The sequence below is a fragment of the Oryzias melastigma genome, linkage group LG23 (assembly GCF_002922805.2).
Source record: "Oryzias melastigma strain HK-1 linkage group LG23, ASM292280v2, whole genome shotgun sequence".
NCBI classification, from domain to species: Eukaryota; Metazoa; Chordata; class Actinopteri; order Beloniformes; family Adrianichthyidae; genus Oryzias; species Oryzias melastigma.
Window position 1 is genome coordinate 22,843,825 of NC_050534.1, and position 26,970 is coordinate 22,870,794.

Here is a 26,970-nt window from a genome sequence, read left to right on the forward strand (position 1 = left end):
AAGTGACGGTGAAAGCGGCGGCCTACTTTCACGAGGAGAGGAAGTAATGCATTTCCAATGGGGGACCTCAGTGCTCGCTCAGTCCATTGTTTTTACAGTCAATGCTAGCATCGCTATGCTAGCTTGTAGCATACGCAGAGCTGGACGCCATATTTTAAGGGTCTGGACGTTCTCCGTGTAAAGGTGCGTTCACACCAAACGTGATTCGCACAACGACTTCGCCGCTCGTCACCTTTCAAAAAGTGTGTTCCTGAGCTTGACGCTGCGGCTGCATATGGGAGGAGCTACCAGCGAATGTTTTCTGATGATGGCCATAAGGAAGGCGTCTGAGGATATCTCACCTAGAATGTATGAAGACACGGATGAAGTTAAGGAATCAGGTTTATCTAGATTTCTCCACAAACATCAGTAATCATTTCTCCATGTTTGAGTTTATAGGATTATTATCCAAGATTTTCCTGCTACAGGGGGTGGAGTCTGTCTGACAGCCACTTCCACGGTGTTTCTGTGTCTTGAAGGCTCTGTCTGTACTAACCCGAGGAGGAAAATAAAATGAGACGTCTGGATGAGGCCGAGCCGGCAGACTCTGGACCCACAGCGACTCTCTGGATGCGAGCGAGAGAGCTCGACCGTTGGAGAGAGAGCCGACCTGTCAGAGTGTTCCCGCCTTCACCTGAAAGTACGATCCCGAGGGAACGTTAACATCAGGAGAGGATTTTGAAGACGATTGTCTGCAGTTTCCCGATTCATTTTCATTTGAGAGATGCTGTTTTCCAGGGACTCGTTATTAATAATATCTCGTTTTCAGAAATCTTTAAGCCTCAAACACGGAGACGTTGAAGTATCTACTGTGGATCAGCGGTTAGCAGAGCAGCGTTCGAGTCTACGGAGAAGCTTTTGTTCATGAAAAAAACAAAACATTTTCAGTGAATACTATATCATTCTTGAGAATTAATATTAAATAAATACGTATTTGAACATATTCCAACTACAGTGTTGGAATTTATATTTATATTTATATGTGGTGTTAAGAAGTCTGATCACATAACCCCTGTTCTGGTCTCCTTGAACTGGCTGCCCGTGCAATATCTGATTTTTATGAAAATTCTTATCTTTGCTTTTAAATCACAGGCAGGTACGGCACCGTCTTACCTCTCTGATCTGATTTTAAAATATTCCCCCTCTAAGTCTTTGCGTTCTGCGGACCAGTGTTTGTTACTGGTTCTGAGAACCAAATGTAAGTTCCGAGGAGATCGTACCTTTTCTGTGCTGGCTCCTAAGCTGTGGAACCAGTTGCCACTGAATATTAGAGAGGTCAGACTTTTGGAGAGTTTTAAATCTAAACTGTTCCTCCACTATCGCGCTGTAGTATCTGCCTAGCTGCTTTTTATCATGTAAATTTGAATTTCTTTTAAGTAGGATTTTATGTATGTATTTATTTATTTATTTTAAATTGTTTTTAGGATTGTTATGTATTGTATTTTCTTGTGTACAGCACTTTGGGCCTCCTTGGCTGGTGGTGAAAGGTGCTTTATAAATGAATAAATGAAATGAAAGTGTTTCTTTTTAGGGTGCAGTGATATCCGTGAGGAGGGGGGGGGGGTCACGGAGATTACTGGTTAGACTATTACAGATCTAAACCATTCCTTAACGAGTGTTAAATTAACCTTCCTGACATGATTTAGTTCTCCTGAACTGAAATGATTCAGACGTTCACATTAACTCTTCAGATTCTGTTGATCTTCTTGAATGTTCTCGTAGTCGCATATAGGAACTCGTCAGTTTCTGTCACCATGAAGTACGAAACTCAGGTGTTTGTTCCTGTTGCCATGGTGATTCGTGCTGTGTTGCTCCATTGATCAGGGCTTTTGATGGTCGAGACGCTCACACCTGGTTCTGGTTCTGGTTCTAATCAAGTTGATGGAATCAACTGTTTTCAGCTGTTCTGAAACCAAAACTCTGAGTTTGAGTTTTTTGAGTCCGTGGACTCTGAGTTCAGGTTTGACTCTGAATTTGTTGAACCTGCTGCTTGAACTGTTTTCTAGAGTCTGAAAACGAGCGTAAAGACGAACGTGAATGCTGCCGCGAACATCGTAAACGCCGCCGTAAACGCCTCCGTGAACGCCGTGAACGCCGCCATGAATGTCGTAAACCTCGCGGCACCACCAGTGGCTGCACTTCCTCTGGCAGCCCCCCCCCCTCACCCGTTTGGACGTCACCTTCTGCCACAGACGGTCTGTCTGAACTTCATCTGCAGGACTTAAGTCCTGCAGAGCGGCTGGTTCTGACCCGACCCACTGATACTCACAGTTCTGCTACGCAGGCTGTGCAGGCCCAGTTTGTCGGTGAGTTCACTGACCCCCATGGCATTGGGAAGATCTTGTTTGTTTGCAAAAACCAGAAGCACCGCCTCTTTTAGCTCGTCCTCTTGGATCTGAGGAGAGAGAGAGTCATGTGACAAATGGGCGGAGCATCACTAAGAGAACATGAACAGAGAGACTCACCATCTTTGAGAGCTCTTCCGCTGACTCGGCGACTCGCTCTCTGTCGTTGCTGTCCACCACGAAGATCAGGCCCTGCAGAGCGAGCGCAGAGAGGAAGCCCCGCCCATCAAAATCCTGTTCTCGTCTTTCTAACTTCCTGGAACATTCCCTGACCTCGGAGGACGTCTATCAAATACTCAAAGGCAATTCTGGATTCAGATTGTTGTGGTTTCTCCTCCCGCTCTGCAGAAACTATGTCCTAGACAATGACTCCGGTTCCTAAACCGGACCAGCGGGAACGCTTTGGGATCAGATCAGACGATCGGAGCGTTTCTTCCAGAACCGTCCTACACGTCTTCATTTCTGTTTAACGGATCAGCTGATCCACCCGGAGCCTGATCTCCAGCGGTCTGATCCAGAACGGTTCTGTTCGGCTGCATGAACCCAGCAACCATCAGAACTTGATGTTCCAGAGGAGACCCGGACCGCCCTGCTCCTCAGAGCCTCCTCAGCTCCAGGAGAACCACCTCTGTCTGACAGTGCAGTCCGCAGGTTCGAGTCCCTCTGGTGAGGACGGACGCTCAGCCACATGCTGTGATGTCACGATGAAGTCTGGAACATTCAACGTTTCCTTTCAGGGTTCTGGTTTTCCTCAGAACCATGGAGATGAGAGGAAGTCTATGTGATCTATGTCTACGCTGTGAGGATCTTTGTTTTCATGAAAGAAGGTGGTTCTGAAGACGGTTCTGAAGACGGTTCTGAAGACGGTTCTGAAGGCGGATCTGAGGGTGAGACACAAGACTACCAGACTTTGTTAAAGTCCTGGTGGAGTTTGACCCGTTTGAACGTCACAACCCGGACTCCACCTGCACGGTCAGAGAACACCTAAGCTAAGCCCCGCCTCCCTCTGAGGACGACTGACAGACAGCATGGAGCGGTCAGAACCGGACAGACCCGAAGGCTCGGCGGCTGGTTCAGTTCTTCTGGGACGGCCCTCTCACACCTCGGTTACAGAACAACCCAAACCCGGTCCCAGACCCACCTGCGTGTTCTGGAAGTAGTGTCTCCACAGAGGTCGGATCTTGTCCTGGCCGCCCACGTCCCACACCGTGAAGCAGATGTTCTTGTACTCCACCGTCTCCACGTTGAAACCTGAAACACGCGGCAGGTGAGTCGTTGTTTTTAGGTTCATTTTTATGTTCTAAACTCAAACATGATGGAAAAGGACCAAACATGAAAAGAGGACAGAAGAGAGAAAAACTGATCCTGTCTGCGCTTTTTAAGAATCAATCAATCAATCAATAAAAAGAGAGAAACAGATACACAAACATTCAGAGGATTCATTATACAATAAGAGAAGATTGGGAAGAAAGAAACTAAATCTTATAATTACAACATCAACCAGTGAGAAATGAGTGTTTGTTCTTTGTTTTAGATAGTTTTATAGTCGTTGATTAAACTGTTTTAATGTAGTTTTTAAAACTTGATACCGTAGCAGCATTTTTCATTCCTACGCTCTATTTATTATATTTATTAACTCCATACACTGAAACACATCGTTCTTTTAGCAGAATTCTGTGTTCTGGTTTAACAAATATTTCATGTCCTTTTAGATTAAATTTACTTTTTATTTTCATGCATCTTTTCATTGAATTAGGAGGAAGATATTTCATATTTACTTTATACATAAATGTCAAAATATTAACGTTTATAAGATCGTAAAGTTTTAATAGTTTTAATTTAATAAATAATGGATTAGACGGTCCCTATAATTACTTTTTGTAATAATTCTTATTGCTTTTTTTTGCAATATGTAGATTGGATGAATGTATGTTTTATAAGTTGTACCCCAAATTTCTACACAGTCGTTCAGGTATGGAATAATCAAGGAATTATATAATAGATATAATGAATTACTGTCTAAGAACCATTTTACTTTGTGTAATACTGCAATTGCTTTTGCTATTTTGGATTTCACTTTGTTCACTTGTGATTTCCAAGATAGCTTTTCGTCTATAATAACTCCTAAAAATGTTACTTCTTTTACTCTTCTGATATTAATATTATCTCTGTTTAATTCAACTGTATTGTTTGTATTTCTACTACTAAATATCATAAAATATCACAATTTATTGATACTTTATTTCCGTCAAACCACGCTCTAATTTTTCCTAACTCAGTCTGACCACCTCTATCATATGTTCAGTATTGTCTCCCGTATAATAAAAAGTCGTGTCGTCTGCAAATACAATGGAATTCATTTTTGGGATATTGAGCTTAAATCGTTTATATAGATGATAAATAGTTTGGGGCCGAGGACTGACCCTTGAGGTACACCACAGGTGATATGAGATCAATTAGATTTGGTGTTATCTGTACGTATTGTTGTGGATCTTTAGCATTAGATAGATCCACTGTAGGCCCAGTCCTTTGATACCTGCTACGTTTTTACAGGAGAACCTGGTGATTGATTGAGTCAAATGCTTTCCTGAGGTCTATCAAAATGCTAACGAGATGGTTCTTTTTGTCAATTGCTTCCGATATTTCTTCTGTCCGTTCCATTAGTGCCGTTGTTGTTGAATGTTTGCTCTAAACCGTATTGACTGTTACGTAGACATAGTCTGTCTACATGTCATGTTTCTGGTATTCTGGAGAACCGGGAAAGCAGAGATATTGGGCTGTAGTTGGAAAAACATGTTTGTCTCCATTGTTGTGGAGTGGTAAGGACTCCTAGTGTAAATGTGCAGACACCAGATCCACACCTGGATCGGGTCAGAGGTCACAGACATCTGAGTTTGGACCTGTTAAAGTCCTCCAGCACACCTGATCCACTCTTACCCAAAATGCTCAGTGTGTCTGTGGATTTGAACCCATGACTATCAGATCAGGGCAGACACTCCACACTGGTCCGCTGAACTGAGTGGACTCAGTGCTTGAACACACTTTAAGGAAAGGTTCTGCAGAGCAGACTTTGGACCCAGCAGAACCGCAGGTATGAACAACTGCTGCAAAGCATCATGGGACAGGATGACCTCCTCACACATGGATCGCACCAAGGACCCACGTGACTCCCGTGCCAGCCTCGATGATGACCCCCGAACCTCACCTGTGCTAAGCCCCGCCCCCCGGAGCGCCCACTCACCGATGGTCGGGATGGTGGTGACGATCTCCCCCAGCTTGAGTTTGTACAGGATGGTGGTCTTCCCGGCCGCGTCCAGACCCACTGAAACGACAGACAAGCGGTCAGGTTCCGAACGGTTTCCGGTCCACTCCACGGGGGCGGAGCAACACGGCTCCTGCTAGCTTAGCTAGCCCCGCTGGCCGGAAGTTCGGTGGATTTCTGCTTAAGGCGGAATTCCGTCCGGCCAGATCGGAGCCGTCAGGGCGGAGTTGACCCGGTCCGATTGGACCCGCTGCCGCGCGCGCGGCGGTCCGGCCGTGCGGCCCCGGAGCCCGGCGGCGGCGGCGCTCACCCATCAGGATCCGCATCTGCTTCTTCCCGAACAGCCTGGAGAACAGCGACGAGATGGTCAGACCCATTTCAGAGGTTCGGTTCGAGCGGCTGCGGGGGACTGGTGGGGCAGCTCCTCCTCGGTGCCACGTCCAGGCCAACGCGGAATAAATGACGTCACAGCCGCCTCACAACTTTATCGGTGGGTTGAGAGCGGTGCTGCGTTCACGGACCTCGGGAGAGCTGGGAATAAGGATTTTCTGTCAATGAGAAGTTTTTGTTATTCATCTTTCTCCTCGTGATGCGGTGCTGACCTGCTCAGGTACTTTACCTGAGAAGGATCCCGCCGCGTTCACGGTCCAGAAGCTGCAGGAGAATCAGAAAGTCCAGCTCCACTTTTAAACGGAAATCTCGATCTCAGCCGGAAGTGACGAGCGGATTCTTGAGAATAACCACACATTTATTATGTTATTTTAAATCTTTTTTATTTTTCGTTCTTAAAGAGAAAATATTTCCATTCAATCAGAAAGTACTGAAAGTCCTAAAGCGCCTCTGTGCTCCGGTTGTACCTCAGAGGTGTTTTATCCTGAAGGCCCTGAAGGCAGCACCGAACTCCCGCCTCCTCTTCTTCCGGCATTTCCGGGTTGAACCAACATGGCGGCTGAGCGGCTTCGGAGCGTTAGAAACTCCTCAGAACTGGACGGAGAGGCGGTTTCCCGCCGCTGAACTCATCTTCACGAACCGGAACACCGAAGAAAGTTCAGAACCGAAGCGAAGGTGAGAAGAAAAAACACTCAGAACCACCAGAATGATCGGGATCCGAACGCGGCTTCTGTACCGGTTCAGAAGACCTGGGCCAGGTTTACACCAGAGTGGGCCGGTCTGACACTGGATCTCATGAAGCTAGAACTAGAACCTGAACTTCAAATGAGGAACGTTGTGTTTGGTTTCAGGTCCAGAAACAGGATTCTGATGGAACCAGAGTCTCCTGGGGCTCGGCTCAGACATGGATAAGTTCGGGATGAGTTTCGGAGGCGGGCCCTCCAGGAAGGAGCTGCTGGACACCATCGAGTCGCAGAAGAAGCAGCTGGTCCAGTACCAGAGCCGCTTCAAGGATGTGGTCCGGGCCTACAAGAGCCTCCTGAAGGAGAAGGAGGCGCTGGAGGCCAGCCTGAAGGTCCTGACCGTCAGCCAGGAGATGGACCTCAACCAGCAGCCCTGCCCTGCCGGCCCGGACTTCCTGGAGGACGGCAGCTCCGTGCACAGCGAGGACAGCGTGGACAAGGCGGCGCCGGCCGACGGCGGGAGCGAGGAGGAGCCGGGGGAGTCCAGACCCGACTCCACGGTGAGTCTGAGCGCGCTCAGTGCAGCCTGACCTCCGGCAGCGGCTCACGCTACACCTGTCTTTACAGCCAGATGCCGACGGCAGCAGCGGAGAGGCGGAGCAGCAGCAGGCCACGCCCCCTCTGGAGCCGGAGCGCCGCCTGTCGCATCTCCGGGGCCAGCTGAGCACGCTGACGGCGGCGCTGGCCACCGTCACGCAGGAGAAGTCCCGCATGGAGGCCAGCTTCCAGGCCGACAAGCGGCAGCTGAAGCAGGAGGTGGAGGAGCTGCAGGAGCGTCTGGCAGCGGCGGCCGCGCGGCAGGAGGCGGAGCTGCACGACCTGCAGCAGCAGCTGGCGGAGTGCCGCGCCCGCGTCATCACGCAGCAGCACGAGCGCGAGCAGGAACAGGGAGACCACGCCCAGCAGCTGCGCGAGCTGCAGAAGCTGCTGCAGCAGGAGCGCGCGCTGCGGCAGGACGCCGAGCTGCGCCTGCAGGACGCCAGCTCCGTCCTCATCGCGTCCTCGCAGGCCGTGGACCGAGGGGCGGAGTGCGAGCTCCACCTGAGTCAGGTGACGGAGCAGCGGGACGAGCTGCAGAGGAGGCTGCACAGCGTGGAGGAGGAGCAGAGGAAGCCCCACCCCCGCGTGGAGGAGCTGCAGCAGGAGGTGCAGGAGCTGAAGGCGCATTTCCACCTGCAGATCCTCGCCGAGACCCGGAAGGTGAGTTCTGCTCGGCCTGTGAGAGCTCAGAACCGGACCAGAACCTCCCGCTCTGTCTGTGTCGCAGGCGTCCGAGGCGGAGGAGCGTGCCGTGGAGCGGGCGGTGGCGTCGGAGCAGCGCGTGGCGGGCCTGGAGCTGCGTGTGGCGGAGCTGTCGGAGCTGCTGGGCTCCTGCGAGACGGCGAGGCAGCGGGACCAGCACGCCGCCCAGAGACTCCGGGACCGGATCCTGCAGCTGGACACCGAGAACAAGACGCTGGCGCTCGCCGCCTCCGGCCGCTCCGGCTCCGACCTGCGGCTGGACGAGGTGCCGCTGGACGTGGAGACGCTCCGGGACAAGCTGCAGACCGTCAAGAAGCTGCTGGTGCTGGCAGCCCAGAAGAACCCGGACCAGAACCTCCAGGACCTGCCGGACCCCAGCGAGAGCCTGGCGGCGGCGGCCTGCCAGCAGGAGCTGCGGCAGCTGAAGGAGGAGTTTGAGCGCTACAAGCAGCGGGCGCAGGTGGTGCTGAAGAACAAGAACGCCAAAGATGGCTGCCAGGCGCAGGAGCTGCAGGAGGCGCGGGCGCAACTCGCCGAGCTGCGCGAGAAGTACATCAGTCTGCGCATCCAGAACGACGAGGCGGACGCTCGCCACGGCCGGCAGCTGGAGGAGCGGCAGCAGGCGCTGGCGGCGCTGCAGCAGGCTCACCGCCAGGACCTGGAGCGCGCCGAGGCGCTGCACCGCGACCAGCTGCTGTGCCTGGAGGCGGAGCTTCACAAACACCGCAAGCGCGCCATGGCACTGCTGGACGAGAAGGACCAGGAGCTGGAGCAGCTCCGGGCCGCCGCGCTCAGCCACGAGGGCGGGGCCGGCGAGGCGGAGGCCAGCTCTGACTGCGAGGGCGACGCTGTCAGCCAGGCCCTGCGGCAGGCCACGCCCACCGAGTCTACGCTGCTGCTGTACGCCCAGCAGCTGGCGCGCGTGGAGGTGGAGGCGGGGGCTCTGCGGCGGCAGAAGCACCAGCTGGAGGAGGACCTGCACCAGCTGCAGGCCAAGCTCATCGCCAACGCCGAGCGCCACGACGAGGACGCAGCCCGGCTGCGCGCCCAGCTGGATAAGCTGGCCCGCGACCAGAGCCGCGAGGGCGCCAACCTGGAGTACCTGAAGAACGTCACCTACAAGTTCCTGACCCTGCCGGACGGTAGCGGGCGCCAGCAGACGCTGGGCGCCATTCTCACCATCCTGCACTTCAGCCCGCAGGAGCGGAGCGACGTCCTGAAGCGGCAGGGCGGAGCCTGGTGGGGCCCCGCCCTCAAGAAGTGAGATCGCCACTGTGAGCAGTGTTTGAAATAAAATATTTTTCTGTGTCTGCTGCGTCCTCACTTCCTGGTTCTGATGGACCGTCACTAAAGGTCATGAGAGTTCATTTTCAGCCGTGGCTCCGCCCACTTTAATGACCCCTCCCCTCAGTCTAAACAGTGCTGGTCTTAAAGGTTTGTGGTCATCAGAAATGACCAACATTCTGCTCAGCCAATCAGGAAGCAGATCCTGGAGGTGAAGGGAGGGGCAGCGGTTCTGCTCAGGTCCACAGAGGGGGACAGGTTCTGTTACAGGAACCGGGTCCTGAGCGGTCCTTACACACACATATCAGATGGTTCAGACTTTATTGGACCTTCACAGCCTCCCGGTTCTGTAACCAAACAGTTCAGGTGATCTTCATGGGTCCAACAGGACAAAAGTTCTGGTTCCATCAGCCCGTTTCAAGGACATCCTGCAGATCGTCCCGCAGTGACCCGATCAAAGTTCTGATGAAAGTATCCAGGTTCTGGAAGACTCCATCTTGGACCGGCAGCTGCTGTCTGCGGGCTTTAATCTGAAAGAGACAGGAAGTAGAAAAGAATGTGTGAGGCAGGTGTTTCTGCAGAACCAGAACTGCTGTGTGCCAACTGGTTCGGTTCTGGTCTTTCAGCAGAACCGGGGCTGCTGTGGTCGGGCCGGTTCGGTTCTGGAGAAGACTCACCAGCTTGTCCCGGAGCTTCAGGATCAGATCCACGATTTCCACCTCGGATTTGTCCCGGGTCCATCCCAGCAGGTCCTGAAGGAGACGGCAGAGTCAGGACAGAGTCTGGACCAATCAGCTGTCGCGGGTGGGCGGGGCTCACCGCGTCACAGATCACCTCCAGGTGAAGGCCCTCCAGCTTCTGCGTCATCTCCTGGTGCCGCTGACGGTACCAGCCGTCAAAGTTTGGAGATCGGAAGAACTTCCTGGGGGAGGAGATCGGGGGGGGCTCAGGGTGTAGATCAGAGGAGGGAGTAGGCGGGACTCGCCCCCCCTTATCAAGGTGGGGTCTCTGACCTCACCTGATGACATCACAGGGACTCACCTGTACAAACCCACCCAGTCCCCTCGGAGCGGTGAGGTCAGCTGCGGGCCAGCATGCTCCAGCGTGGACAGGAAGTCGTCCTGAACAAAGGGGCGGATCTGGGGAGGAGTCTGAACACAAACGCACACCTGAGAACCAGAGCAGAGGGCGGGGCCTGATACCACGCCTCCTCCTCACCTTCCAGGGGGTCACGGATCTCTGCAGGGGCATCAGGCTGGCCATGTACCGCTCCTGCCAGACAGGACACAGGGCTCAAATCCCCGCCAGGTGGGAGGAGTCAGCACACCTGTAGCTGCAAAGGCGGCGCTCACCAGAGGAATGATGAAGCTCTGCGTCAGCTCCAGCAGGTGGCGCCTCAGGATGGCACTCTGCGCCTCTGACGGCCGCCTCCTCTGAATGCCCTGCAGATCCACAGACACCTTCAGATGGAACCACCCCCACTCAGGTGAGCTTACCTCCTCACCTTCAACAGCCTCTTGATGAGGATCTTGTCCTTGTGTAGGAAGGTCTTGTAGGCCGTGTAGATACCTGTGCAAACACATGACCATGCCTCAGGCTGCAGGTCTGAGACGGAGACCAGCTGACTTTGTTCTTACCTGGCTTTGTGTCCAGGGTCTTCAGTTTGGAGGGTTTCTTCACCTTCACCTGCTTTGGTAGGTCACCTGTAGGAGTGGGAACACATTCGGTGACCAGACCAGCACCTTACCTTACCTGAGGTTTCAGTTCGAGTAAAGATCCTGAAGAAAAACAAACTAAACGTGTTTATGAATGAAAATCCGTCGTTCTGCTCTAAAGTCTAGAGATCCTGTTGGCTTCTACTGTGTCTGTTTCTATTCTTAGAACCGCGTCTCGACCCCTCCTCCAAAGCTTCAGGTGAGTCCACAGAGCAGACAGGTAACAGAGGGTCACCATGACAACGCTCTACCTTCAATCCTGACATCTCCCAGCCGGACGATGTGTGGCCAGTTCTGAAACGTCTTGATGAAGAACGGATTGGTGACGCCGAGGACCACGTTAGGCCTGAACACAAGAAACAGACAGGTGGAGACACCTGGAGACAGGTGGAGACACCTGGAGACAGGCGGAGACAGGTGGAGACAGGTGTAGACAGGCGGAGACAGGTACAGACAGGAGGAGACAGGTGTAGACAGGTGGAGACACCTGGAGACAGGTGGAGACAGGCGGAGACAGGTGGAGACAAGTGCAGACAGGTACAGACAGGTGGAGACAGGTGGAGACAGGAGGAGACAGGTGGAGACAGGAGGAGACAGGTGGAGACAGGTACAGACAGGCGGAGACAGGTACAGACAGGCGGAGACAGGTGGAGACAGGAGGAGACAGGTGGAGACAGGTACAGACAGGCGGAGACAGGTGGAGACAGGTGGAGACAGGTGGAGACAGGTACAGACAGGCGGAGACAGGTGTAGACAGGTACAGACAGGTGGAGATAGGTGGAGACAGGTAAAGAGAGGTGGAGACAGGTACAGACAGGTGGAGACAGGTAAAGACAGGTGGAGACAGGTGGAGATAGGTGGAGACAGGTAAAGAGAGGTGGAGACAGGTACAGACAGGTGCAGGTGTTTTTTGGACTCACGGCGCCTGAGTCTTGGTAGTGTACTCCTTGAACTCGCTGTCATGGATGGTGAAATAGGGACGGAAGTCGCAGCAGAACTTCAGCGGGCTGATGGACCTGATGGCGCCGAGCAAACGTCAGCATCTGCCACGGTCGACCAGTGAAAGGTAAACTCTGGACCCGTTACCTGGTCAGAGCCAGAACAATCTCTGAGGAAACGGTTGGAGACGGCGCCATGACGATCAGCGGTTCCCCGAGCAGCGAAAGCTCCCACAGCATCTGCAGGTGGATCAGAACCGACTGGAAACACCTGAGAGGAGAAGAGGAGACTGAGGCGGACCTTCACCTGGACCTGACCGTGACAGAGGACATGGGCAGTTCTGACCTGAAGAAGTCCAGTTCGTGGACGGACGGCAGGAGCGTCGGAACCGGCATGAGGTTCTACGAGAGAGAACGCTGGTCAAGAACACAACCTGCAGACCAAGAACAAGCGGCGGGGAAGTTCTGACCTCGGCGGCGCTCTGTCTCACTGGACTTCCTCCAAGCTTGTCTGCTTTGGCGGGAATCCTCACCTGGAAAACCAGCGAGACAAAGGAGGTCACATGACTCAGGTGAGCTGCTTCCTTCAATTCAGATGAAACAGCAGGTGTCCACAGGGAGTCTGAGTCACATGACCTGACATGGTAGTTATACTCAGTTGAGGACAGGTGAGTCGCTGCAGGTCTCAATCATTCTCCAAGCCCCACCCCCTGGCTCACCTGGAAGATCATGCCCATCACAGGTAAGTTGAGAGTGACTCCAGGTGTGGGAGCCGGCCATTGGTCGATCTCATTACAAACTGCAGAGATGAAGAGTGAAAGCTGAGATCTTCAACCTGATTGGCCGGCGGCGGTGATGCGGGAGCTCACCTGTTTCCAGGCACGGCTGCAGCTTCTCAAAGAACTCAGGTGCGAGCACCTGCAGGATGGAGTGGAACAGGATGGAATAGGGCAACCTGGACACCAGCACCAGAGACTGCAAAACAGCCACAGGTCACATGACGGATCTGCAGTGACATCACAGGTGAGACAACAGGTGAGTCACCTTCTGGAAGTAGCCTCTCTTCACAGAGGTGTCCTTCACCTGGCGGAAGTAGGCGTATCCAAAGAAATGTGCAGCTTCCACCTGAGGAGAACTGGCTCAGCATCAGGACCTGCTGGTTCTGGAGCTCGGGCTGAACAGGTGAGTCTGTCTTACCTGCAGGCTGGCGGGGGCGTCTCTGTTGTAGATGTCGATGGCGCTGGAGGCTCGGCGGCCGACAGACTGACGGAACCTGAAGGTGAACTGGGTGTCCCCATGGCATCCTGGGAAATCACACAAAGACCTGTGACCTCACAGCTCACCTGCTCAGCGGCTCAGGTACCTGGACTCACCTGAGTAGGAGTCGGGGAAGGACAGGTAACAAATGCTGGTTTTCTGACAACAGAGCACAGACATGGTTAGAGTCTGATCAGAGCGCCGATTGGGTTATTGATCAGTGGTCACCTCTTTCTCCGTCAACCTGGCATCCGGCGGATACAGCAGCTGCGAGAAGAAAACACAGGGGGCGGGGCCACAGGCGTGAGCAGATAAACAGTGGGGCTGACCACCTCTCATTCTGAACTACTACTGGACTACAGTTTGGACCTGAAACGGGCTGGGTCACCTTAACCCCGCCCTCAAAGGAGGGGCAGATTCCCAGAGCGGCTCCAGATTTCCCTTTAAACAACCGGAAAATATCCAGGTGAGATAAACACCTGTAAAACGGAGGACAGCGAGCTTTTGCTCTATGGGTGGATGATCAAATCCAACTTCTCATACTGTGCGTAACTTGAAGCGCTTTACGTGTAAAAACGAGACATAGTAAATGTATCTAAAACATACATTGAAAATAGGAATAAATTCTTAAAATAAAACAAATAACATAATATACAAATAAAATAAAATATTGAAACTACTAGAACAATCGACAGATAAGATCAACTAAAAGCAGAAGAAGGTGTGTCTAGAGCCTCTTCTTAAAAACCTCTACGGTCTCTGAGACTCTCCATCAGGTGAGGACCGTCATGACAGAACGGAGCCTCACCAGAGGTCCTCACCTTGGGAACAGCTAACAGGCCGGTGCCGGAGGGCCTCAGGGTCCTCGAGGGTTCATGAACGGCTAACAGGCCGGTGCCGGAGGGCCTCAGGGTCCTCGAGGGTTCATGAACAGCTAACAGGCCGGAGGACCTCAGGGTCCTCGAGGGTTCATGAACAGCTAACAGGCCGGTGCCGGAGGACCTCAGGGTCCTCGAGGGTTCATGAACAGCTAACAGGCCGGTGCCGGAGGACCTCAGGGTCCTCGAGGGTTCATACTTCAAGAGAAGGTCACTTAGACCATAAAAACATTTATAAACCATTAAAGAACCTTAAAATCAATCCTGAAACACACAGGGAGTCAATGCAGAGATTTTAAAACTGGTGTAAAATTCTCTCTCTTGTCTTCAGGACCGATGATAAAATCTTCTGAGATCCAGCAGCACCAGAACAGAAAGTTTCTGTGAGTCTAAATGTATTCTAAGATCATTAAGGATCTTTAAAAGAGCCGTCTCTGTACTGTGGTTCATCCTAAAACCAGACTGATATTTTTCTAAAATGTTTTTGTGATTTAAAAACTCGTGAAGTTGAGTAGCGACACTTTTTCCTATAATTGTACTTAAAAACGGTAAGTTGGATACAGGTCTGTAGTTATCCAGAGTATTAGGATCTAAACTACTTCTTCAGAAGGGCCTCACCACCGCCGTCTTACAGGAAGACACCGTCTGAAGAGAGAAGTTCACTATGTTTAAAAGACTCACAGAATCCATAACATGTTTTAAAGTGAAGTGGGGATGGGATCTAAAAGGCAGGTTTTGGTGTTTACTTGGGATAAAACTCGACCAAGCATTTCCACATCAACCAGGACAAAACTCCCCAGTGTTTCCTCAGGTAAAACCAACGCAGGTGATCCGTTAGAACCAGAGTTTGGTACAGGTGACAGACGGCAACAGAGGAAAGCATCATAACACAACCAGGACTGAGTGATAAACTAGAATGGGCGGGGCCTGTCTACACACACAGTTATTGTAAGTTTTGAATTGTTCTTTAAAAATTTCTTTATGAATAAATAATTTAGACTTCTCAGCCTTCCTGCAGTTCTGTTTCAGACGGTTACCGATCCATGGACCGGGTCCAGAGAGACCATCCAGGTGAGGCTCCTTCAGGTGTCACACCTGGATGGGAGAAGGTTGTTCACCGACTCTACCCGACTGCCGGTAGAACCCCCAGCCTGCTGGTCCAGGGCGGACACTGCACCACTGGGCCACTGGTCATTAGAGAAGAACCGGGTCACTTCAGCCCATCCGTCAGAGAACCAGACTGAGGTTCTGTCGGGTTCTAAGGTTCGGTTCTGAGGCGAGTTTGATTGCGCATGTCTGAGTCAGGTGGAACACCTGCACGCGCCTAACGGTCTGCACCTGAGCATGCTTAGCTAACGCACCTCGAGGGCCTGTCCGAGCTCCAGATCAAAGGTCACCACGCACGCGCACTCCAGCCAGCGCGAGAAGCGCGTCCAGGCGCCGTGTCCGCCGCCGTGAGGACCGGGACAGTCCTGCTGGTTCATCGTGACCGGGTCCGTCCGGACCGGTCCGGACTGCCGCGCGGATCACAGAAAGAGGAGGGGCTCCGCACAGCCCCCTGGAGAACAGCTGCGCGCGTGCGCGGCCTCGTCAGATATTTGACGTTAATCAGATTGTTTTTAATTTAAACAGAAGAACAAAAACGTTTCACAGAAACAGCGAAAATGGCCGACATCTTTGTATCAGTAACGGAGCGAAAATATTTTCAAAACAAAAGCATGAGCTGGACTTGTATTTTGAAGAGGCGCCGGCGGAAGTGCCGCGTGTTCCGGGGAGCCGGCGCGAACTCTCTCATTCTGTGCTGGGTCAGCGGACGGGCAGCATGTCGGACCCCTGCTCCTTCTCCTCCCCCTCCAGGTGCGTCACCAAACACCTGAACCTGCGCCTGCGGCTGGACTTCCGGCGGCGCGTGATCGCGGGGACCGTGGAGCTGACGGTGGAGGCGCTCGAGGACGGCTTTTCTCTGCTGGTACTGTCGGTTCTGGTCCCGGTCTGGGTCCGATTACACTCATGATTACAGGTTCCCTCCACTCTAGTGCTCCGGCCACCTGGAGACAGCGTCCGGGGCTGTGCAGCAGCGGCTCCGGTCAGGGGTTCGAGTCCCAGTTAGACACTCGGAGAACCGAACCGCTCGATCAATCAGACTGATCTATACTCAGATCGATTTCCTCTAAACTGGGTCACGTGACCTCTGAATTGATCATGTTTGAACCTGTTTTCTGTTCAGTTCGGTTCTGAAAAGTTCGGGCGGATTTAGGGTTGTTAGTTGAAGACTTTGGACTCAAATCCTGAGTCCTCTGAGGAACATCCTTAGGTTAGAGGTGGCCGGGCCAGAACACACCTGGACTCTGGCCGGGGGACACACCTGGACTCTGGCCGGGGGACAGGTGTCCCAGCAGGTGTGCTGACTCAGCAGGTGTGTTTCTGCAGACTTTGGACACCAGAGACCTGAACATCGTGTCGGTGTCGGCCAACCAGCAGCCTGCACGCTTCGCTCTGGGCTCCAAACACAGCTTCAAGGGGACACAGCTGGACATCACGCTTCCCTTCCACCTGTCCAGGTGAGACTCTGCCCACTCCACCTTTCCCCTGATCTGTGAGAGGGGGGCTAACCACCTGTTCTGTGTGGACCAATCAGGGGTCAACATGTCATCGTCCAGGTGGTGTATGAGACGTCTCCGTCTGCGTCTGCTCTCCAGTGGCTCACACCTGAGCAGACGGCTGGGAAGAAGCAGCCTTACCTGTTCAGCCAGTGTCAGGTGAGCATCACCTGTGCTCCACTCTGAGGAGCTGCAGCTTCAGTTTGAAGCAGAGCATTTCTTCAGAGTGTGGTCACTCAAGACGGTCCTTCCTCTTTAACCGGTTGCTTCATCAAACTGAACCGGGTCTGCAGACCAACATCCGCTTTGGACCAGGAACCAGGACTTCCTGTCGAGTCTTGCACCGAGTTCCTGTTGAGCCATCTGAGATGGAGAAACCTTCAAAATAAAATCCTCATTTTTGATGTCAGACTGAACATTTGTGGTTGGATCTGGATTTGACCACATTTGGTTCTGGTTCTGTTTGGCCTGACTATAGAACCCAGCAGTCCTTATGCCCTGTGTTCTGTCTGACAGGCTCATCACTGCAGGAGCATGGTCCCCTGCCAGGACACCCCGTCAGTAAAGCACACTTACTACGCCCAGGTAACTAGCACACCTGATCAGCACACACACAGGTGAATTGTGGGAGTCCTACTGGAAAACATGTCCACCTGGCTCTACTTTCTACACATCTGCACCATCTCTCTGTCTACCTGTCTGGTGTCTCATTCTACCTGTCTCAGGTGTCTCATTCCACCTGTCTCAGGTGTCTCTGTCTCCCCGTCTGAGGTGTCTCATTCTACCTGTCTCAGGTGTCTGTGTTATTACCTGTCTCAGGTGTCTCATTCTCCCCCTCTCAGGTGTCTCATTCTCCCCCTCTCAGGTGTCTCATTCTACCTGTCTCAGGTGTCTCATTCTCCCCCTCTCAGGTGTCTCATTCTACCTGTCTCAGGTGTCTCATTCTCCCCCTCTCAGGTGTCTCATACTACCTGTCTCAGGTGTCTCTGTCTCCCCGTCTCAGGTGTCTCATTCTACCTGTCTCAGGTGTCTGTGTTATTACCTGTCTCAGGTGTCTCTGTCTCCCCGTCTCAGGTGTCTCATTCTACCTGTCTCAGGTGTCTCATTCTCCCCCTCTCAGGTGTCTCATTCTCCCCCTCTCCGGTGTCTCATTCTACCCGTCTCAGGTGTCTCATTCTCCCCCTCTCAGGTGTCTCATTCTACCTGTCTCAGGTGTCTCATTCTCCCCGTCTCAGGTGTCTCTGTCTCCCCTTCTCAGGTGTCTCATTCTACCTGTCTCAGGTGTCTGTGTTATTACCTGTCTCAGGTGTCTCTGTCTCCCCTTCTCAGGTGTCTCATTTTACCTGTCTCAGGTGTCTCATTCTCCCCGTCTCAGGTGTCTCTGTCTCCCCGTCTCAGGTGTCTGTGTTATTACCTGTCTCAGATGTCTCTGTCTCCCCTTCTCAGGTGTCTCTGTCTCCCCTTCTCAGGTGTCTCATTCTACCCCTCTCAGGTGTCTGTGTTATTACCTGTCTCAGGTGTCTCTGTCTCCCCGTCTCAGGTGTCTCATTCTACCTGTCTCAGGTGTCTCTGTCTCCCCTTCTCAGGTGTCTCATTCTACCTGTCTCAGGTGTCTCTGTCTACCCCTCTCAGGTGTCTGTGTTATTACCTGTCTCAGGTGTCTCTGTCTCCCCGTCTCAGGTGTCTCATTCTACCTGTCTCAGGTGTCTGTCCCTAAGGACCTGGTGGCGGTGATGAGTGCTGTGAGGGACGGTCAGGAGGAGGACCCTGAGGACAGCGGTCGTGTCATCTATAGGTTCCGGCAGCCGGTAGGCGTCGCTGTTACCTTTGATTCCATGAGGGACACCTGGACCTGAAGGTTGACATTTGTCTTTGACCTTTGACCTCAGGTGTCAATGCCTTCCTATCTCATCGCTATTGTTGTTGGAGCTCTGGAGAGCAGGTATTGTGTGACTCACCTGTGTGCTGGTGTGGGGGCATACCTGTGCAGGTGACAGCTGTTTCATGTGGTCCACAGGGAGATCGGGCCCCGGTCCAGAGTCTGGTCTGAGAAGGAGTTTGTGGACAAAGCCGCCTTTGAGTTCTCTGAGGTGCGTTAGACACACCTGGGGTTGGCCCTTTTGGATAGCTGTGATGAACTCACCTGAGCGGTTTCTACCTGTCCTTCAGACTGAAACCATGCTGAAGACGGCCGAGTACCTGGCTGGACCGTATGTTTGGGGTCAGTACGACATCCTGGTTCTGCCTCCGTCCTTCCCGTACGGCGGCATGGAGAACCCCTGCCTCACCTTTGCCACTCCCACCTTGCTGGTAAATCGAACCGAGTCAGCTGAGCGTCCAGTCATGTGACCAGTCATGTGACCGTTGTTTCTTCTGGTTTCTTGCAGGCTGGAGACAAGTCTCTGTCTACTGTGAGTACTCTGCTTCACCTTCACCTGCCGTGGATCCTCTTTCAGGTGCGCTCATGCTTGTTTTTGTGTCGTGCAGGTGATTGCTCATGAGATCTCCCACAGCTGGACAGGAAACCTGGTCACCAACAAGACCTGGGAGCACTTCTGGTAAAAGCACGGCGTTGAGTTTGGCGCTGGGGTGGGGTCCGGTCGGATTCATGGCTCACCTTGTTCCTTCAGGCTGAACGAAGGTCACACGGTTTACCTGGAGAGGATGATCGGCCGGCAGATGTACGGCGAGCCGTTCCGGCAGTTCAAGGCCATGGGCGGCTGGAAGGACCTGCAGGACTCTGTGAGTGCCGGATTCAGGTTTCTGAAGGTCTGACTGCCCCAGGTTCCCTCTCACCTGTTCACGCCGTCCTCCAGGTGAACACCTTTGGAGCCAACAACCCTTTGACAAACCTGGTTCCTAGTCTGCAGGACGTCGACCCAGATGACGCCTTTTCCTCGGTGCCGTATGAGAAGGGCTTCGCTCTGCTCTACCACCTGGAGGAGCTGCTGGGAGGACCAGGTAACACCTGTCTCTGAAGCTCCGCCCCTCCTCTAGGGTTCTGGTTCTGTTCGAGCCGTTCTGGTTCTGTCTCCTCAGAGGTCTTCATGGGTTTTGTGAAGTCCTACATTCAGCTCTTTGCATACGGCAGCGCCACCACCGAGGACTGGAAGAACTACCTGTTCTCCTACTTCAAAGACCAGGTAGTGGGGGCGGGGCCTTCAGGTGTGAACCAGAGTTCCTGGTCTTTGCTCAGGTGAAGCTGCTGTGTTCTCAGGCAGAGGTTCTGAAGCGGGTGGACTGGAACGCCTGGATGTACACTCCCGGGATGCCTCCTGTCAAACCTCAGTGAGTTGTTCTGTCGGACCTCCTTCCGGGTCGTCCTCGGTCCGCAGTAACCTGTTCTGGTGTTTCAGGTATGACGCCACGCTGGCGGATGCCTGCATCTCTCTGAGCCAGAGGTGGATCACAGTAAGTCCTGCTCCTGATCCCGTCCAGTTTCAGCCTCCATCTCTGAGTTCTGCTCCCTGCTCCAGGCCACGGAACCGGACCTGGACGGCTTCAGCCAGTCCGACGTGAAGACCCTGTCCTCCCACCAGCTGATCGAGTTCCTGTCCCTGCTGCTTCAGGAGGTGAGCGGTTCTGTGGAGACTCAGGTCCACCACAGTCCTGGTTCTCTGACTGTTCTCCTGTTGGTTCTGCAGAACCCACTCCCGCTGACCCACGTGAAGAGGATGCAGGAGGTCTATGGTCTCAATGCCTTCACCAATTCTGAGATCCGCTTCAGGTGAGTCTGAGCTTCCATTAATGCAGACCGTGCTGAATGCTGATTGGCCGATCCCCCTCAGGTGGCTGAAGCTGTGCGTTCGCTCCAAGTGGGAGGAGGCGGTTCCACTAGCGTTGCAGATGGCCACCGAGCAGGGCAGGATGAAGTTCACCCGCCCACTCTTCAGGTACGGACTCAGAACCAAGCGCTGGTGACTTTACTGACCTCCTTCAGGCGGTTCTGCTGGAACCGGACCTTTTGACCCAAAGCTCCTTCTGTTCTCCAGGGAGGTTTTCAACTTCAGCAAGTACAGAGACGAAGCGCTTCGAGTCTTCACGGCTCACCGGGCCGCCATGCACCCGGTCACCGCAGGACTGGTGGCCAAAGACCTGAAGGTGGACGCCAGTGGCGCTGCTGCTCAGTGAGATCAGAACCGGCAGGAGGGTCCAAATGGGTCTGTCAGAAGAGAAGGCTTTCTGCAGAAATAAAGGCTTGCCTGAACCGAACCGTGTCATTCTTCATTTGTTCGAATCAAATCAAACTTCATTTGTATAGAACTTTAAAAATGTTTTATTTCACTCAAAGTGCTTTACATAAAACATAATAAAATTTTAAAAACGAAAGACAATTCCCACAAGCCCCACCCCCACCCCTCCACACACACATCGACATCTTGCCACACCGTGAAAGAATAAATAAATAAATACTAAAAAGATAGAAAACAGAAATCTAGAAATCTGGCTTTGTACTGCAGTGAGGAAACAATATTTCAGGGACCTGTCCACACCAGTGACCCCCCAATCAAGGTCACAGAGTATGCTACTACAGGACCCCCCAGATCTAAGCTAAGACCCGGGACGTCCCACTGCAGCGACCCGTTCACTGAGAAAGGTCAACCACTGATGTGGAGGATCTCTCAGAGGAAGACACTGGAGTTAGAATGTAAAAGATTAAGATGAATACATAAAAAAATACAATTTTGTTGGTTCTTTAAGGTCCAGTTTAGAGAGAAGGAGCTTTGAAAATGAGTGGGAGGGGCCAAACGATCACTGGGGTGAGCTTTCTGGATCAGAACCAGGCAGATGTCTGAGTTCATGGAGGGAACAGAACTCTTCAGAGAGAGTTTCAGAGAACAAAGAGCTGCTTTGCCGCTATCATCACGATTCTCCGCCTTCTTTCCTGTCTGGCTCCACCCACTCCTGCGGTCAGACAGGAAACATTTGTTGGAGCCACACCTCCAAGACGAACCCTCACCAAGTCGACTGAAGGAATGAAGACAAGTTCCTAAGCTCAAGTGGAGATCATTGACTGTATATAGAGAGCTGGACTGAGTAGCCACGCCCCCTGGTGTTCCAAACAGAATCATGGACTTCTATGTAGAAATAACCATCTGTTATCCGTCATCCTATTGGTCAGAATCAACATTGTGGATCTGATTACATCTTTTTAAGTTATTCAAGTCATAAACTGACCAATCAGAAGCCTCAGTAAAAGTGGGCGGAGACTGCCGTCTTTGAAAAATGTAATTTAGCCTGCTTTCAGTAGAATGGGCATGGCCTTCAAACAAGCTCACTCCTGATTGGTTGAGAGTGGTTGCCATAGAAACGATGACTCACTGACCTGGCGTGGCTCCAATATGGCGGCGTCCAAAAGATGGCTGAAGCGACTTCATTTGGTCTTTGGGTAACATCACTCAGTCCAGTTCTCATGGACTGTCAGTGGTTCCTGCTGAGCTTTCTCCATGTTTCAGCTTCAGAACCGAAGAACGATAAAATCACTAGAAATAGAATCCAGACCTCAACGTCTCAGCAGGAAGTTCAGAACTTTACTCCACCAAAGCCTGTAATGACTTTTCCAAATTCTTCAGGGACCAAATCAAGAACATTAGACAAACAATTGTTTCAGGATCTGAACCCTATCCACTAGAAACCAGTGTAAACCCAATGGCTCAGTTTTTTCGCCTTTAATAAGTCACTTCCTGTCGTCTGTTGTTGCTCTGATGAACAGCCAGTTTGAATTGGTTTGAATCTGGAGGGTTCCACAGAACCAGAACTTCCACTGGACCCGCTGTCACTGAATGAGTAACAGAACTCTGAAGCAGTAAAGACCTCAGTGGAGCGGAGGAGTTCTGATGGAAGAAACGAGGAAGAGCAGCGAGCTTCCTGCTGAGAGAAGAATCCTCCCGGATGAACCCGTGACCCTCCAGACAGCGGGTCAGCTGAGGCCGACCCGGAGGACGGGTCTGCTGGGAGGTTCTGCTGGAGGACAGGCAGCTGTGGGTTTCATCATGAGTGTCTCAACACATTTTCAACATGTGGGTTTGTGATGAAGCCGTGTTGAAACCAGGTTTCATCACGTGTGTTTCACAGGTTGTAACGTTCGTAGAGTTTCTCAGAATTCAGTTCATGTTTTCACACACGTTTCTGGATCAAAACTTTATTTAAACTTTTCTTGAGTTCAGTTTCAGCGTTCTTGTCCTGAGAGTTCAGCCAATCATCAAAAAGCAAGACTTCACTGTACCTGTCCTTCAGGTGTCTGACGCTGGACTGAAACTCTCAGCACCAGGACACCTTCACAGTCACATGACTGGTAAGGCAGACAGGTGATCCGCGGCTGACGGCACAAACGGCGAGCAGGATGATGCTCTGACCATGTGACCACGCCTTCATCTTTACTGCAGCAGGTCTGGTTGATCACTGATGTCAGGAGGACGTTCTGCTGCAGCTCATTGCTCCTCTACATCTGCGCAGACGCAGACAGTCTGCGCAGACAGCGGCTGCAGAGCGTGCACTGCTCTGCCACAACCACGGCTGGAGGAGGTGACAGGACCTGACTCCGCCCATTTCACTCACAAACCAAATGCACAGAAGGTCAGAGGAGACGCCTCTGCGGCGGCTTCTATCCTCCTTTGGGATGGGTTCTGGCGTGGATCGGGTCCAGGTCCAGTGAGGTCCAGGTCCTCTGGTCACCGTCAGCTGGTCCAGGTCCAGTGAGGTCCAGGTCCTCCGTCAGCGTCAGCTGGTCCAGGTCCAGTGAGGTCCAGGTCCTCCGTCAGCGTCAGCTGGTCCAGGTCCAGTAAGGTCCAGGTCCTCCGTCACCATCAGCCGGTCCAGGTCCAGTGAGGTCCAGGTCCTCCGTCACCGTCAGCTGGTCCAGGTCCAGTAAGGTCCAGGTCCTCCGGTCACCATCGTCCGCTCCAGGTCCAGGTCTTCCTGGCGCTCCTGCAGCCGCTGCTCCTCCAGCAGAGACACCAGCGCGTTCCGCTGCTCCACCAGCTCCAGCATCTCCTCCAGCATCCGGCGCTCCACCGCCAGCTGCTCCTCCCCCTTCAGGTGGTCTGCACACAGCAGGTGAGCCGCTGAGGCTCAGGTAAGCTCACACACGTGCACGCGTTCCTCACCGTCCACGGCCATCCGGTCCCGGAGCTGCTGCTGCAACCAGCTCTGCCGGTCCTCCAGCGCCAGCTCACGAGCGCTGAAACAGAACACAATCTTCATCCGGGTCCGGATCACCGGAACCGACGGAACCAACCTCACTACTCACAAAATCAGGAGTTCGGATTCGTATCGACTCAGAGAGTTCTTCTGCCGGACCAGCTGGAACCACTGCTGCATCAGAACCGGGTCGTCCAGATGATGGAGACCTGAGAACAGAAGAAACTTGTTCCAGTTCTGAACCTCCTGCAGTCTAAACAAACTCCTCATGGTTCTGATCCGTCATGTTCTGGTATGAGCTCAGAGCTCTGTTTGTGGTTGAACTTGTCTGGTCGTCTCCAGCGTTTTCCAGCATGTCTAAGGTACAATTAAAACCGATAGGGAGGGGCCAGTCCATGCGGCAACCAATGAGAGGGGACCACTGCCAAGTAGCTCCACCCCCAAGACTGAACTGATCGATCACCTGAACTGAACATGATGCTGACTCACTCAGAACAGGTGAATTCCCCTCCCAGGTGAGGCTGTATGATTAGCAGGTGACATGTGGGCGTGGCTTGTTGGTACCTGCTTCTCCTCTCAGAGCTTTCTCCACCTGCACTCCTCTCTCCTCCAGATGCCTCTGCGTCTCCTCCACCTGCTGCAGCTGTCTCTGGATCATCTGGAACAGGTGATGGTCACTCCTCTGGTCCTCACCTGCACTCACCTGCTCTCACCTGCTCTCACCTGTGCTCTGTGCAGTCTCCTCAACTGGTTCTTCCTGGCCTGTCTTCTGGTGGTTCTGTGGAGCCTCTGAGCGGTTTCCCCGTCCGGGTCCTCCTCTTGGTTCTGGTTCTGGAACAGGGTTTCTTTCACGCTCAGACTAGATGGTTCCTTTGCTGGAACCACAATCCCCACGATCTCTGTGAGACACGAGGAGCGTCCATCAGAGCTCCTGACTCTGTCTTCCACCTGTGGTTTCTGAAACAGCAGGTTCAGGTCAGTGTCCTCAGAACCAGAACCCGTAGAGAGGGTCAGATGTGAGCCCACCTGGAGAAGGTAAGATCTCCTGAAGGCCAGAGCGTGTGGAATGTAGTTCAGTGAAGAGACCTGAGGAGACAGGAGACGTTCACACTGACAGGAGGAACAGGTTCCTGTTCAGGTCCGGGTCCACTAATGGACCTGGGTCAGAACCGAAGCTCAGACTAAAAACCATCCATCTGAAGAATTGAGCTGCTGATGTGGTGAAGAGTCCAGAGCTCCGGGTCAGAGACAGAGAACAGGTCAGCTGGTACCTGCGGGTTCTGGTTCTCCTCGTGGTTCTGCACAGAAACTCTCTGGATTTCACTCATGAGGTCCAGCAGGTCCAGCTGCAGCTGCAACCACAGAAGAACCGTCAGCGCCGGTCCAGCCGCGGTTCCGTGAGTGTGTGGTGTTCCTACATTGTTTCTGGGTTTCAGGGAACATCTCTGCAGCATCGTGGAGTCTAGACCCGACTCCTCCCCCGGGGCTTTGGGAGACAGGAAGTGACATCATTTCATCATCAGAACACTATCATGCCATCACAGTCATGGGCGGTTCCAGTACCTGCTCCTGTCCTGTGATTGGCTGCTCTCCTGCTTCTTTGTTGCTCCTTCGAGTTTCCCAAAAGAAGCGCCTTCCAAAGGGCTTTAGCCCCTCCCACGTCCCCCCATCCAGGGGGAGGAGCCTGTCCATGTTTTTTCAGGGGCGGGGGGCGGGTGCTTGGTGGGGGACTAGAATCTTCCTGAAAGCTTTTTCTGACTTTGTCACAGGAGGTGTCTCTGTCTGATTCAGGCCCCACCTCCTCTGGCTCCACCCCCCTTATCTGCAGGGGAGCAGCCTTTGAGTGTGGGGGGGCGGCAGCGATGTCATCAAAGGAACCCCAGCCCCTGGCGCAGAGTGAGAGCTCAACTCCCATGATCCCTTGCTCAGAAGCACAATCCGGGGTGGAGAAAAAGGAGGCCGTGGAGGGAGTGTCTATGGTGGGCGGAGTCTCAAAGAAGACAGTAGAGGAAGTGCAGCCTTTCTGTTGGGTGGGGGTGGAGTCAGCATCCGCATGTTCCTCAAGACAAAGCTCCTCCTCTAAAGGGGGAGGGGCATGCTGAAAGTCGTGGCGACCCCAGAAAAGATCATGATAATCAGTGACTCACCTTCACTCCACTCCGCCCCCCTGTTACCTTCATCCTCCTCCTCCTCGCCGTGCGGCTCCTCCCTCCATAGCTCTTTGGGGGAGGTGCCTCTGTTTAGCCCCGCCTCCAGCGCTACGCTGAAGTAGAGAAGCAGGTCAAGAAGGTTGCAGAATGAGGCTCAGATTAAAGGTCCGAGCTCCTTGTTTTGACATTTGTTTTCCAACAGGAAGTTAGACGTGAAGCAGGAGACTTTCAAAATAAAAGACCTGCCGGTCTCATTCAGACAATTCGACAAAATAAAGTTCAGTTTCCTGACGCTATCTCTGTTCGAAACCCCACCTGGACTCTGACCTGCCCCAGAACTGGATGGCGTGGTCCAGGCCCAGGTTGACGTGATTCAGAACCTCCTCAGAAACTTCTTCAGGCTCCTCCCGGAGCTCCGCCTCCAAGCTGCGCCGGCGGTTTTCCAGCTGGATCCTCTCAGGTGTTGCTGCCGTCATGGAAGCAGCTGCAGCCACAGCAGAGCCGCCGCACACAGACACACACAGACACACACACACACTGAAGCCCACAGTGGATCCAGGTGAGGAGCATGCTCAGTGCCAACGCTCGCCAAGACTGAATCCACGCCACACTCACCTGAGGACCGCCGCCGCCCGCCGGACAACGCAGAGTCTGACAGGAGTGGACCAGAACTCTGAGAAGTCTGAGAGACAAAACGTCCTCTCAGATCAGAGACTTCAGAGACACCACCCCCACGATCACCTGAGAAACACCTGGTCAACAAGCTGACCCCGAATCTCTTACCATGGAAGTCCTATGTGAAGACGAGGAAGGTCTCCTCTTCCTCACTGCTGCAGAACCGAGACAGTCAGGATGAAGGAGACAGAAGAACCTCCCTGAGAGAGACAGACAGAAAGAGAGAGAGAGAGACAGAGAGAAAGAGAGACAGACAGAAAGAGAGAGAGAGAGAGAGAGAAAGAGAGACAGACAGACAGAGAGAGAGAGACA

At 53.0% G+C, this 26,970-nt stretch overlaps 5 protein-coding genes across 8 annotated transcripts in view; 2 read left to right on the top strand and 3 right to left on the bottom strand.

Annotated features, from left to right (window-relative positions):
- Positions 1-6,099, bottom strand: part of LOC112157079 (ADP-ribosylation factor 4) — a 7,627-nt gene extending 1,528 nt beyond the window's left edge. Inside the window, exons 1-5 of the mRNA XM_024289589.1 lie at positions 5,957-6,099; positions 5,626-5,706; positions 3,526-3,635; positions 2,505-2,576; positions 2,309-2,434 (exon numbers count right to left, since the gene is read on the bottom strand). Of these exons, the coding sequence (XP_024145357.1) occupies positions 2,309-2,434; positions 2,505-2,576; positions 3,526-3,635; positions 5,626-5,706; positions 5,957-6,023 (456 nt within the window). The 5' untranslated portion in view covers positions 6,024-6,099. The remainder of the gene's footprint in view (positions 1-2,308; positions 2,435-2,504; positions 2,577-3,525; positions 3,636-5,625; positions 5,707-5,956) is intronic.
- On the top strand, positions 5,996-9,329 carry gcc1 (GRIP and coiled-coil domain containing 1). 2 transcript variants are annotated; one of them, XM_024289514.1, is made up of 5 exons: positions 5,996-6,136; positions 6,509-6,711; positions 6,888-7,279; positions 7,347-7,979; positions 8,047-9,329. In XM_024289514.1, the coding sequence occupies exons 3-5, from the start codon at positions 6,941-6,943 to the stop codon at positions 9,283-9,285; spliced, it is 2,211 nt and encodes a 736-aa protein (XP_024145282.1). In that variant the 5' UTR covers positions 5,996-6,136; positions 6,509-6,711; positions 6,888-6,940; the 3' UTR covers positions 9,286-9,329. The 2 variants fall into 2 exon arrangements, with proteins under 2 accessions (XP_024145282.1, XP_036066055.1); XM_036210162.1 differs by having other exon boundaries at positions 6,012-6,136; positions 6,527-6,711.
- Positions 9,330-9,609: 280 nt separating this feature from the next.
- dennd6b (DENN/MADD domain containing 6B) lies at positions 9,610-15,600 on the bottom strand. Of its 3 annotated transcripts, none has more exons than XM_024289539.2 (20): positions 15,455-15,600; positions 13,444-13,482; positions 13,332-13,374; positions 13,156-13,262; positions 13,003-13,083; positions 12,828-12,933; positions 12,678-12,757; positions 12,429-12,491; positions 12,305-12,360; positions 12,107-12,229; positions 11,941-12,036; positions 11,272-11,366; positions 10,943-11,008; positions 10,810-10,874; positions 10,658-10,747; positions 10,524-10,577; positions 10,347-10,456; positions 10,125-10,227; positions 9,983-10,057; positions 9,610-9,835 (listed from the first exon to the last, which is right to left on the bottom strand). In XM_024289539.2, the coding sequence occupies exons 1-20, from the start codon at positions 15,575-15,577 to the stop codon at positions 9,713-9,715; spliced, it is 1,698 nt and encodes a 565-aa protein (XP_024145307.1). In that variant the 5' UTR covers positions 15,578-15,600; the 3' UTR covers positions 9,610-9,712. The 3 variants fall into 3 exon arrangements, with proteins under 3 accessions (XP_024145307.1, XP_024145324.1, XP_024145316.1); XM_024289556.1 differs by having other exon boundaries at positions 13,003-13,093; positions 15,455-15,514; XM_024289548.2 differs by lacking the exon at positions 15,455-15,600 and adding an exon at positions 15,131-15,356.
- A 261-nt stretch (positions 15,601-15,861) lies between these two features.
- On the top strand, positions 15,862-20,905 carry lta4h (leukotriene A4 hydrolase). Its single transcript, XM_024289527.2, has 19 exons — positions 15,862-16,062; positions 16,524-16,654; positions 16,732-16,852; positions 17,210-17,278; positions 18,397-18,501; positions 18,583-18,635; positions 18,711-18,783; positions 18,863-19,003; positions 19,081-19,104; positions 19,181-19,251; positions 19,324-19,435; positions 19,510-19,654; positions 19,733-19,836; positions 19,911-19,981; positions 20,050-20,104; positions 20,170-20,265; positions 20,338-20,420; positions 20,482-20,586; positions 20,686-20,905. Exons 1-19 carry the CDS (start codon positions 15,916-15,918, stop codon positions 20,822-20,824), a joined length of 1,845 nt encoding a protein of 614 aa, XP_024145295.1. The 5' UTR covers positions 15,862-15,915; the 3' UTR covers positions 20,825-20,905.
- Positions 20,906-21,047: 142 nt separating this feature from the next.
- The window catches only part of LOC112155189 (protein-methionine sulfoxide oxidase mical3b), a gene marked incomplete in the record, with an annotated part of 14,386 nt that continues 8,463 nt past the window's right edge, over positions 21,048-26,970 (bottom strand). The window contains 12 exon segments of the mRNA XM_036210369.1: positions 21,048-23,736; positions 23,800-23,873; positions 23,943-24,042; positions 24,398-24,491; positions 24,557-24,790; positions 24,860-24,919; positions 25,105-25,319; positions 25,397-25,912; positions 25,981-26,096; positions 26,299-26,467; positions 26,599-26,665; positions 26,767-26,858. Of these exon segments, the coding sequence (XP_036066262.1) occupies positions 23,543-23,736; positions 23,800-23,873; positions 23,943-24,042; positions 24,398-24,491; positions 24,557-24,790; positions 24,860-24,919; positions 25,105-25,319; positions 25,397-25,912; positions 25,981-26,096; positions 26,299-26,467; positions 26,599-26,665; positions 26,767-26,858 (1,931 nt within the window).